Raw genomic sequence first — 12,599 nt, 5'->3', positions numbered from 1 at the left:
CTCCCCCTTTCAGCTGTGGCCTGGAACCTGGGACCATGCTGGGGCCACATATCCCTGTTCTTAGACTCAGGGCTGGCTTCTGTCACCTCACACATGTGCAGCTGACGGCTGTGTCAGGACCCCCCAGCCCACGGCCCCAGCATCGGGAAGGATCCACATCCACACACAGAGCAAGCAACTGTTACGAAGGGACATCCCCTTTCTCTCCCTGCCAGGCCAGGGGGACATTGCCACAGCTGTGGCTGGAGTAGGCACAGGGGAGGCCAGGGAATATCCACCCCCAGACCTCCTCCCCATGTGAGGACGACCCTCCAGTCGTACCACAGGCCAGAGAACCTGGGCTGGCAGAGCGGAAAGGGCCAGGGCTCTGGACGAGTCACAAAGGTTCCTAGTTTTGATTCTCCTTGTTGTGAAATGGGAGAATAATTTCTGCCCCAGCTACCTCTCAGAGTGATAAGACGGCATGGAAGACAGAAACACAGCTGGAGAGAGCCCTGTCACTGTGAAGCTACTTCTCGCTTTGCTTTCAAAAGAGTGTCCCAACAGGAGCTGGGACCAAAGAACACCAGCATCAAAGAGCTGCCGTCACACCCTGGCTGCCCTGCGGGAGGCTTTGGGCAATATCCACTCCCTCCCCCGATGATAACTGTTGATTTTTACATCACAGCCTGAAGCTCCCTTGCCTTGGGTAGCAGAGGGGACGTTTCCTAATGTCAGTTTCAGGTCCCCAGCCCCCCTCCCTGCCTTCCACCCGCCGCTTGGAGGCCCCACCACCCACCTTAGAGTCCAGATACTGTTGCAGCAGCATCTGCAGTTCTGTGTTCTGCTGCTCCAGAGCTTCGTTTTCCATCAGCAGCTTGGCCCTCTGGGTCAGCACAAGGCTTTGGGCAGAAAAATAGGTTAGAGGCCATCGAATCCTCTAGCCTCTGCCAGAGTCTCTGTGCTTCTGTTTGGGAGGGAGGTGGTGGGAGTCCCCAGAAGCCTCACCATTCACCCGGCCACCAGACGATCCAGCCTAGCAGACACAGAACAAGCAGGGCGGGCCTGAGAGCCGGCCACCCAACATGATCCGCCCCCCACAAGAGGTGCCAAAAGCGGCTCTTCAATCCCAGATGTCATGGGACAGGGAGGCGGCAAACGTGGCCATTCCAAGCAACCGTCCTCATCTACCTGCCAGCTCCCACCGGCTCCTGGCCCACGACATCTACACTTACTGGTATTTCTGCAAGGCTGTGTAGAGGGCATCCCAGAGGTTCTGCTTGGCAGGAGGGACAACCGTGGTCAGGGCCTGCCAGTACTCAGAGTCCCTGGAGTCATTGCGCACGCCCTTCTGCACTCTCACTGGTGCACGTGAGTCCCTGCAGGTGGAGAGCACTGGTGCCGCCATCCCCACCTGGCACCACCCAGGCCCCCAAGCGGTGCCAGTCGCAGTGCCAGCCACAGACTTACTGCCTGCACCTGCACCACCCTACTCAGCTGTCCACATTTATTAGATGATAGCAGAGTCTCAGAAAGGACACACTTATCACCAACCTTCCTGACTCTCAGTGCAGCTGCCACATTGTGAAGGTATCACTGGCGTCTCATCCGCCCCTCTCCCTCCCAATCAGTTTACCTCGCTGGCTTCACAGCTCATCGCTGTGGCCGTTTCCTCCACCACTGCGGCAGAACAGCTCTCGATTCTGTCATGTGCTGTCCATCCCCTCCATGACAGCCTCAGTCCAGGAGATCGCCACCTCCCACCTGGACCAGTCTCCAGACTGGTCTCCCTGTATCCAGCACCACCCCCTCCCCGTTGCCGAAGTGATTTTTCTAGATGCAAATCTAATCATGGCTCCCCTCTGTCCACCATGCAGTAAAGACAAAGATCGTAGGCACATCAGGCAAGGACCGCCAAGATCCGGCTGGCTCCCCTCACATTGGTCCCCCCTCCAGCCCCTGGACACTCCAGCCATACCCCCATCATGACTCTTGAACATCCAGGCCTTCCTCGTGCTTTTATGTCCCCAAATGCCCTTTCCTCTACTTTATCCTCCTAGGAACATCCAGTTCTGGTGCCGTCTGTCCCAAAACCCTCTCTGACATGCCAGATGGAGATGACCACTTCTCCCTCTGAACAACATTACATCTTGAATATGCTTTGGCTGTTGTTCTGATCACAAGGCATTATCTTGCAGTGCCTACACGTGACAGACTAAAAGAAATGAGTTTTTTTTGGTTTTTTTTGTTTTTATTTCAGCATATTATGGGGGCACAGATGTTTAGGCTACATATGTTGCCCTTGCCCCCCCTTCCCCCCTAAGTCCAAGTTTCAAATATGTCCATCCTTCGGGTGGTGTGCATTGCACTCTTTGTGTATGCAAATACCCGTCCCATCCTCCCTCCTCCCCCCTCCCTCCCTCCCCTGCCCAACATTCAATAGATGTTATTCTTATATGTACACTTATGTGTTGATCAGTTAATACCAATTTGATGGTGAGTACATGTGGTGCTTGTCTTTCCATTCTTGGGATACCTCACTTAGTAGAATGCGTTCCAGCTCTATCCAGGAGTATACAAGAGGTGCTATATCACCATTGTTTAAAAGAAATGTTTGTTGAATGAATGAATGATGAATGAAAAAAGCCCAGATCGCTCACTACTACACCACATTTGGTTCCTGAGTAAGTCTGTCAATCCCTCTCGCCCTCCTTGGGAGAGCCATTTACTCTCTCCCCCATCTCCCGCTCCACATCCTGTCTGGACTCTTCCTCACTCACTAGCTCTGCGTGGCTGCCCTGCCCATCCAGCACCCCATCTCGAGCAAGCACCAGCACCACGGCCTACCTGGGCTTCTTCAGACCCATGACGAAGGCCTCCAGGATCTTGAGGACGTCATTGGGGTGGATGAGCCAGGGGGAGGGCGGGCTCTCCTTCTCTTCCTCCTGCTCCCCCTCCTCCACCTGGGGTTCCTCCTGCTCCCCCTCCTCCACCAGGCTTTCCTCCTGCTCTCCCTCCTCCGCCAGGCCTTCCTCCTCTTCCCCCTCCATCGCCAGCTGCTCCTCCAGCTCCAGGTCGGACACCACGCTTGGCTGCTCCGCGTTTGCCTGATGGAGGGGCTTGACCTGGAGAAAGGCGCAAGGGCAGCTGTGGGCTGGAGATACACGCATGCGTGTGTGAAGAGAGACGGGAAGAGGAGAACGCAGAAAAGCTTACAGAAAGTTACAGACAGCTTGCAGAGGGAGACATTTACCAAGGACAGAAATAGGAGAAAGGGGAAAGAAGGAGGATGGGACAGGGAAGCGCTAGTGGCTTCAAAACAATAATGGTCTATTTCTAGATCTGGGATCACAGGGGTTCATTGTGTTGATATTCAAAAAGCTTACGTGTTATAAATCTCCTTTTGAATCATAATACAAACTAAATTTTTGGTTTAATTTTTAAATTTAAAAGTCTTCCTCCAACTCCTATCTTGCACGTCATTGAATTTACCTACCACAAGCAAACTAATTTTATCAAGTTTCTTATGTATCTCTACAAGGAAATATTATGCCTATATAAATATATACATACTTTGCCATATATATTTTTCCTTCCCATTTTTATATAATGATACTATACTACACATGTAGTTCTGTACTTGGCTTTTTTCAAATACCAATAAACCTTAGAGATCTTTTCACATAAATACATAAAGAACTTCTTTGGTTTTTTTCACAGTTGCATGATATCCCATTGTGTAGATGCACCATTATTATTAAATAAATTCCGCAATGATGGAGGTTGTTTCCAATCCTCTGCCACTTCAAACAATGCTGCAGTGAATAAGCTACAGTAAACATCATTTCAACCGTATTGAGATACATCTATAGAATAAAATCCTAGAAGAGGAATTGCAGCACAAAGTGTACACAGTTTTGTAATTGATATTTCCAGATTATCCTCAGGGAAGGTTACAACAATTTACACTCCTAACAGCAACTTATGAGTATGCCTGTTTCCCACACCTCAGTCGTCACTATGTGTTATCAAACTTTCAGGTTTTTGCTAACCTGACAAGTGAAAAGTAGAATTAAGGCAGTTTTAATTTGCATTTCTATTATTATAAGGAAGGCTAATTGTCTTTTCATACATTTAAAAGTTATATATTGCCTCATCTTGGAGGTGTTCATTCATATTTGTTATCTGTTCTATTGAGTTGTTGATTTTTTTCTTACTAGTTTAAAAGAGCTCTTTATATATTAAGGAAATTAGCCCTTAACTGTGATATGAGTTGAGAATATTTCTCCCCAGCTTGTCATTTGTCTCTTACCTTTCCTTTAGTGATTTTTGCCCTACAGACGTTATTCTGATATAGGCAAATGTATCTTTTTTTTCCTTTATTGCTTCTTGGTTTTGTCCACTCAGCCAACTCTTTTTGGAAGTGTATCAGGATACACTTGGGCTAGCAATACTAAAAACATTTTTTAATTTAGATTTTTAATTTTTAAATTAAAATTTCACAGTATTTTTAATATGGTGACTTTTTCAGAATAGTAGATATTTGATTCTCCTACTGAAATCAGTTACAATCAAGATATGTATTACAGACGGGCCTTGTATTGCAGGAAAGTGTTTAAGGACCAAAATATGCAGAACTTGATGGTCTCACAGGGGCTGAGACTTGGCTTTGAAGGAACGTACAGAAAGATCCCTAGGCCTCAGCATAAGAACAGCATCTCACCCCCTGCTGTTCTTCCCTTTGCAAATAGAAAAATTAATACTAATAAGGAAAATGATAAGTTAGCTATACCTGACATAAAACCCCCACTGTTTCTCCAGAAGTATTATTCAAAGGCAGCAATGTCCTCTGGGGGCTTCCAGGGCAACTGAAAACACTCTTCTTAGCTGCACCCCACCTTACCTGGATGGGGGATATATGATGAGCTCGGAATTTAAGGAAGAAGTTCACCAGTTTATACAAGTCATCCTCACTTTCAATTCCAAGGGCCTGGGGAAAAAATAGGACAGTTGTTCAAACACCCCATCAAAGGGGCGATAGGCTTGGGGAGTTAGACTCTCAGCTCCTAGGAGCAGGGGGCTTGGCTTGTCCCCTCAACACCCCCACTGCCTGCCATGGTCGCAAGTAGAGGACAATCAGCCAACGGTGGGAAATGGCAGTGAAATCAGGGGTTCGTGTCAGCACAGACGGGAAGAATGCTCACAGTCGGGAACCGCTCCATACAGACCCGGTGGGCGTGAGAATGCTAATAGGTGCTGAACAGGCACCTGAGTTTGGGGGCAGGGGCGAAACCTACAATCTGACAGCTGGGCCCTGAGAGGAAGAAGCTAGTAGAGGAAGGGTTGGGTGGGAGACATCTGAATGGTGCAGAAGCCCATGGTCGTGTGGAGAGTAAGTCAAGGCAAATATGCAAGCATGAGCCCGGGGAAGACCATCTTCTACTCCCGGGGCTGAGGCAATGTAGGGAACGCATGGGGGCCCTCTCAGAATGGGACAGGCTGCACCCCACCTTGTCCCCTCAACCCAGTGCAACTCACTGAGAAGATGGCATCCAGCCTCAGCAGATAGCACTCGCTCTTCTCCAGGGGAAGGAGGAGGCTCAGCAGCTTGCTCTCTATGAGGAAACCCTGAGGAGAGGGAAGAAGGCATCTCCTGTCAGAGACAGGCTTCAGGAAGCAGTCCCAGGGTCTGCAGCTGCCCTCTGTGTGACACCTTAGGGACGAGCCCATGGGGCAGGCCCCCAGGGATGAGACTCGGCGGTGGCCCAGAAGAAGGCCTTCTTGGGATGCTGGGAGCCGTTCCCCGGAAGCACAGCCAGGCACAAAGCCCGTCTTCATCAGCGTAGCTTGCCCCCACCTCATACGGGGGTAACTCACCCACCCACAAGCCACTGGGCAGACCCCTGCGTCCCCACAGCAGTCCAAACCTGACCTCAGCCACACTCTAGTCCCCAAACATCTGCAGAACACAGCAGAAGGCACTGAGCTCGAGGGAGGAGGGGAGGGAGGGCAGTGGATGCGCCACATCAGAACGCAGTGCTCAGGAAGCAGAGGAGAGGGCTGGCTGGGAAGCCGTGAGCGCCTGCTCTGGGGTGGTGGGGGGGGACTTTGTGGGCAGGTGGCCCCCTGGTGTCAAGCTGCAGACAGGGCACGACCTGCCAGCTGGCTCCCTCAGTAGGAGCTGCCCTCAGCGGCAGGAGCCAGCCCTTGTGCCAAAGAAAACTGCCCCAACAACCATACAATCTAAGCCAGCACTGATCATGTTTGGTAAGAACCCAACACCCAGCTGAGCCAGCTCCAGTGCAGCTTTTATTCTAAACCTAACCATTTTTGCTGCCACGCAATGCAAATACCCAAAGCCTAACAACCCAGAGTAACCCTAAGCCAAGCTCCCAGAGAAGGGCCGTGCCAGTCAGATCACTCAGCAGGTGGGTTCATGGAGGCTGGATGGTGCCCCTGCTAGCTCAGAGCGAGCACTGCTTTACACGCAGGACCCCTGCTGGCCTGGACTGCGCTTTGCTGACCCACTAAGGTGAGACCCATTTGCCAGCTGGGCCAGCTCTAAGGCCCGGCTCTGTAAACTGCCCCCCGAAGTCCGGGGGCCATTTCCTGGTCGGGTCCTCAGGCCGGGTCTCTGGGCTTGGCCAGGGGCGGGCTGGCCCTCTCCCAGCTCCAGGCCACAGCTGGCCCAGCAGAGTCCTCAGAAGCAGCACGCACGCGGGTGTCGCCCTGCCGCAGCCCCAGCCCAGCCTTACCGACTCATCACACAGGAGCATTAGGATCTTTTTGGTGGTTCTTGGGGAAACTTGCTTTGGCAGGTCCAGGTAAGACTCTGGTTCTGAGGTGGCCTCTTCTGCTTCCTCTTCTGCAGATGGGTCAGGGAGGGAAGAGAGAGAAAAAAAGAAAAGAAAGATAATTTCTTTTTTTTTTATTTCAGCATATTATGGGGGTACAAATGTTCAGGTTCCGTGTATTGTCTTTGCCCCACCCAAGTCAGAGCTTCAAGCGTGTCCATCCCCCAGACGGTGCGCACCACACCCATTAGGTGTGTATAGGGAAGGTAATTTCTTGGCCTAGTTCCCTTTGAGAAACAGTCAGATGGCTTTCCTTGAGAAAACTTTCCTCTAAAAAAGCCTCTTTGAGGCATCAGCACAGTCTCTTTATGCTGAAGAAAGCCTTCTATGTGCGGGGGAAGGGGACTGGGGGCTGGAGTCAGAGACTATCTGGGAAACTCAGCCATTCTCATCCAGCCTAAATGTCTCACTTTTCCAAACTGCATCTGCCTGGAAACATCATTCTCAAAATCCAGCCATGAACCAGCAAGTGGGAGGGAGAGTGCGAGCCTTTATTCTTATTTTAGAGATGATCTAGCAAGTGCGCTGTATGGTTTCTAAACCTGCAACAGATTAGAAGCAGCCAACTGAAAGTGCGGGGGTGCTGGGAGCGGCTGCCTCACAGAGGATACTATCAGGAAAACTGACAGCTGACAGCAAAAGCCAAAAATTTTCTTAATTAAAATTAAAAATGTTTAAATGTTTTATACTATATATTCCTTACCTGAAAATGGGAACAAAAATCATTATACAACCCAGGTTTTACTGGTTATTCAAAAAGTAAGATGAGATATCTATGAAAAGATTTTGCAGAGTACCGGAGAGCAAACTGCTGGTGGGAATGGAAAATGGTACCATCTCTGTGCAGCAGTATCCAGCATAATTACCCAGACATTTACCCTTCGATCCAGCAATCCTACTTCTAGGGATCTATCCCAGCAGTTCACTAGCAAAAACATGGAAAGACAAATGAACAAAGCTACTCATTACAGCAATGTTAATCATCACAAAAATAAACAAACAAAAACTGGAAATATCCCAATGATGATCAACAGAGGATTATTTGAATAAATTATGGCACAGGCACACAATAGAATACCACGTAAAAAAAAATGAAGAATTTTTTTTACCACTAGAAAGAGCTCTAGGATTATTTATTGTAAGCAAAAAAAGCAAGATGGAAAAAAGTATACGCTTTCATTTACCTAAAAAGTTGGTTGATATGAATATATATATACACACACATATATTTGTTTATAATTTTGAAAAGCAATGGAGGAATAAACCGTAAATTTTTTAATAGTTACATGTAGGAAAGGAATGAAATGGGATGTAGAGAATAAAAGCCAGACTTCTCTGAATATACCTTGTTTTGTACATTTGACTTTGGAAATGTAAATATTTTACATAATTTTACGTAATTACAAAACAAAATTAAATTACAAAAAGCAATCCCTAATAACCAAAAGTAAAATGAAACACTACAAATATATACAACTGGCAAACAGACAAAAAATAAGCACCTATCCTGCTTTTCCTATACAAATTATCTCAGGATAGCAAATAGCTGATGAGGGGAAGATGCTCTTTTCAGAAGTATTCTAGCTATTAAATAAAGACGTAATAATAGAATTTAAAATATCACCATTTTGCAATCCCTAATGTAATTAATGGATCTTAGACAAGATTATCAATGGTTGCTAACATCACAAAAAGAGATACAACCTGATGTTAGTTTATCCCAATGGAGGTACACAACAGTGTACTTAGCAAAAATAAATTAAACCTGCATCTGATCAAGCTTCTAGACCTAACTACCAGTTTATAATACAAGGGAGAGGGCAAAGCTATAAATTAGAGGAGAACTAAAAGCCATATCAACTAATCATACTCTATAGCCTCCTAGCTCTGAGGCCTCCTCCCCTCCTCCCCAGACTTCTATGTGCTCAGAGGGCCCCTCCAGCTCTAAGGTTCTCTGACTCTGTTCCGGTCACCTGTTCGCATCAGCACTTCCTCCACTATTTGTGCAGCACTCTTCTGCTGCTGCTGAGAGATAGGCCCCACGTTCTTCAGGAACCAGAAATCAGGTGCTGTCCAGGGGAGCCCCAGGTGCTGGGCATGGATGATCTTGTCTACAGCAAAGGCTCTGCCTATTAGATCCTTCGCCTCCTCTTCATTCATCAGCCAAATCTCCCGAAACTTCTCGCCATCAATAAAAGCAAAATGCCTGTGAAGGAGAGTCACCAAGCACGGCCAGCTGACCCCAGGGCCTGGCCAGGGTCCCCTCAATTGGCAGCAGGGAAAAAAATGAGGAAGAGCTGTAGTAAATCCTAGGCCTGGCCCCAACCCTGGGAAGCTGATTCCCATCTATGGCAAACTGGAAGCCATCCCAACAAGATTCAAGAAAAGGAAGATGACACTCAAGTAAAGGGACAGGAGAACACAGCACAAAGGGTTCTTTAGTGCCTGGTCGAGAGGTAACGAAATCACTACCACCACAAACTCTACCCCTGCCACCTCCATTCTAGGACAGGTGCCCAGGACCCACGTAACTAAGATACCTCATGGCTTTCTGTAGGTCCTTGAATTGCATCACAAGACGTTTGTAGTCCAAGGTCAGAGACTGGTTCTCCTCCTGAAATTGCTTTATCTGCTTGGCATATTTTGATCTCAGATTGTTAAGTATATCATGCAGGCTGGTTGAAGGGGAAAAAATAAGTTAGTCTGCAGCTGAATAGAAGGTGTAACGTATGTTCCTCTCATCCACCTGACTCAGCTCTACAACAAACCCTGAGTCAGATCGGTGGAAGGGCAGAGAACCCTCCCACACATTCCAAACGTACTGGGATTGTCCAGAACTCAATGCACTTGAAACAATCCGCAGGCCCAGACCCACCACGAGGCAGTCTCCTGCCCAGGGGTGTGATGGCAACTTCAACATACCATTTGTCAGTGTCCATATCTAGGGCCAACCTCACATATTTAAATAATCTACCTCAATTGTTTCATTGTCATGATTTGGATGTTCATTTCACTTCTGAAACAAGGAAAATTGAAAGGAAAAACTTAAAACTACACACCACAAGCCTATCATATATGAATCCTTCATCCTCAAAGAGCTGATACTGTAAACAGGTCCAGTAACTCATCTGTTCATTCATTCATTCATTCTCCAAACATAAAATGCCTTTGGTGCCAAGGATGTGTTTGAACACAAGGAATTATCAGTCCAGTCAAAGACAAAGACAAACGTTAATCAGAGTGCAGCGTGAAAAGTGCTATAGGAGAGTTTCACACAGGGTTCCAGGGCAGCCCAGAGATGAGGCATCTAACTTACCCAGGCTTGCAGGGAGGGGATGGCCAAAGACCTCAGAGCAGCAAGAGGCAGTTAAAACCTGGCCGACAGCACTGTGAATCCAGGCATGGCACAGCTCACTATTTCACTGCTAACAGGAGCTTTGTGCATGGAAACTTGTCCCATAAAATATGCATGGCAGGCACAGTTGTTAGACCTAGGACCATACTTCAGACTCGAAACTACTGAAGAGGCATCTTATATCAATGCCCCATTTACACAGGAGTAGAAAAGTTGAAGGCCAACATATTTTTAAGTTTAAAAATTCTAAGAAACAAAATTTTCCCTCTCCTAAGCATTATTCTGAAGTAATCAAAGGTCCCTCAACTGCAAACATTTATCATTCATATTTTCATGCTCAATAAAATGTAAAAAATCTTTAACTTAGTCTCTGATAAAAAGAAATTTCTAATCCATTCTCTTAACTATAGCATTCTAGGAGGCTTTCCAAATACAGGTGTTAAAATATATATTTTTTTTTAAGTAGTCATCCCAAAGCATTTTTTTCAATATCATGGAGTAAAAGAGTTCCTATGTGTCACCTAATTATAGAAGCTAATGAAACAAAAATAAGCACCAGGTACATACTAAAGGCCTGGGCAAGACGGCAGGCAAGAAAGTGGACAGAAAGAATGGCGACAAGAAGAGGCTCAACAAAAAGCCCAGACGGAGTCCTTAGCAACTGGCTGGAGGCCAGAGATGAAGGGAGCAAGGCTGGAGACTGGAAAACTGGGAGCGGAGGCAAATCTGGCTTCAGAACTCATATGCTGGCAATGACGGTGACTCTCCAAGTTGAACCGTTACGTTGGCAGCTCCAGAAAAAGTGAAGATGTAAGGTTGGGATTAGGGATATGAAGTTGGTAGTGATCAACAAAGAGGTGATATTCAAAACCATTAGATTGAGGTAAAAGGCTGATAAAATAAAAATAAAAAGCAAAGGGGTAAGGTAAGGCCTGTGCTTTCTGGAATATCTTACCTAGATATTCAAGAATTGTCAGGCAAGAAAAAGCAGACCCACCAAAGGAAATAAATACGGAATAAAGAAAGGAAGAAGAACAAATATTTTAGGGTCATAAAAACCAAAAGAGGATGGGTGCAGTGGCTTACACCTGTAATCCTAGCATTCTGGAAGTCCGAGGTGGGAGGATGGCTTGAGGTCAGGAGTTCGAGACCAGCCTGAGCAAGAGCGAGACACCATCTCCACTAAAAATAGAAAAAATTAGCTGGGTGTGGTGGGGTGCACCTGTAGTCCCAGCTACTTGGGAGGCTGAGGCAGGAGGATGGCTAGAGCCCAGGAGTTATGCAGTGAGCTAGGACGACACCACTGCACTCTAGCCAGGGCAATAGAGTCAGACTCTGTCTCAAAAAAACAAACAAAAACAACAACAACAAAAAAAACTAAAAGAGATGATCATGCCACTGCACTCCAGCTTGGGCAATAGAGCAAGACCCCTTCTCTAAAAAAAACAAAAACAAAGAAAAGTCCACTATCCAATAATGATAGGATCAGGCCTGACGAAAAGCCATTGTGTTTGGCTAGAAAGGCATCACTGATATCCTGTTGTGGGAAGTTTTAGTCCAGTCCTGGGGCCATGGGTTGCTATGGCTTGAATGCGTCTCCTCCAAAATTCAGTGTTGCCAATGTAATCACATTAAAAAGTGGGGCCCTTACTAGGCAATTAGGCCACGAGGACTCCTTCCTTGTGAATGGGATTGAGGCCCTTATAAAAGAGGCTTTCCACAGCCTTCTGCCAGCCTGCTCTTCCACTCTTCTGCCATGTGAGGACACCGTGTTCCTCCCTTCACAGCCCTCACCAGAAACCCAACCAGCCAGCACCTTGATCTTGGAACTCCCAGCCTCCAGAACTGTGGGAAATAAACTTCTGAATTTCTAAATTACCCAGTCTCAGGTATTCTGTTATAGCAGCACAAACAAAGACAGGAATTACGAAATGTTCTGGGCAGGGGTGATGAGGAAAGGAAAATGGCAACGAAAGCAAGAGAAAACAAGGTAGTACTTAGAGAGAAGCCGCAGGGTCAGCTAAAGGGTTTTGGGCTAAGGGAGACCCGTCTAAGTTTGAAGTCAGAGGGGAAGACGGAATGGTGGGGATGGTTCCACTCACCTCCGCTCTGCTGTGAGCATGAAACCCAAGCTCTGCTTCTAGCACCTCCTCCCGCCTCCCCTCTGACCAACTCTCTTCACCCACTATGCCATCTGTAACTTTCTGACTCCTACCTCCTTGCCTTCAGACCTGCTATTCCCAGCTACCTGCACTGTCCACCTGGCATCTTCCCTACTCTCTTTGCAGACCTGTATCCCCACCCCCTCACTATCCTACTTCCTCAGGAAGCTTTCCCAGGTGACTCCTCACTGTACTGATTTGCGTCTCTCTCTGATGTCCCCCTGTCTAGCACAGTGCACAGAGCGGGAG

At 47.4% G+C, this 12,599-nt stretch overlaps 1 protein-coding gene across 1 annotated transcript in view; it reads right to left on the bottom strand.

The window, feature by feature from the left end:
• Positions 1–12,599, bottom strand: part of DRC1 (dynein regulatory complex subunit 1) — a 38,231-nt gene that overhangs the window by 475 nt on the left and 25,157 nt on the right. The window contains exons 9-17 of the mRNA XM_012652437.1: positions 9,374–9,508; positions 8,807–9,039; positions 6,735–6,844; positions 5,518–5,607; positions 4,883–4,969; positions 3,003–3,104; positions 2,827–2,942; positions 1,215–1,358; positions 779–881 (exon numbers count right to left, since the gene is read on the bottom strand). Coding sequence (XP_012507891.1) covers positions 779–881; positions 1,215–1,358; positions 2,827–2,942; positions 3,003–3,104; positions 4,883–4,969; positions 5,518–5,607; positions 6,735–6,844; positions 8,807–9,039; positions 9,374–9,508 — 1,120 coding nt within the window. The remainder of the gene's footprint in view (positions 1–778; positions 882–1,214; positions 1,359–2,826; positions 2,943–3,002; positions 3,105–4,882; positions 4,970–5,517; positions 5,608–6,734; positions 6,845–8,806; positions 9,040–9,373; positions 9,509–12,599) is intronic.

The sequence above is a fragment of the Propithecus coquereli genome, unplaced genomic scaffold, assembly GCF_000956105.1.
Source record: "Propithecus coquereli isolate 6110/MARCELLA unplaced genomic scaffold, Pcoq_1.0 Scaffold39, whole genome shotgun sequence".
Lineage (NCBI taxonomy): Eukaryota > Metazoa > Chordata > Mammalia > Primates > Indriidae > Propithecus > Propithecus coquereli.
Note: the sequence above shows the minus strand (reverse complement) of the source record. Positions and strands in the feature narration are given on the sequence as shown.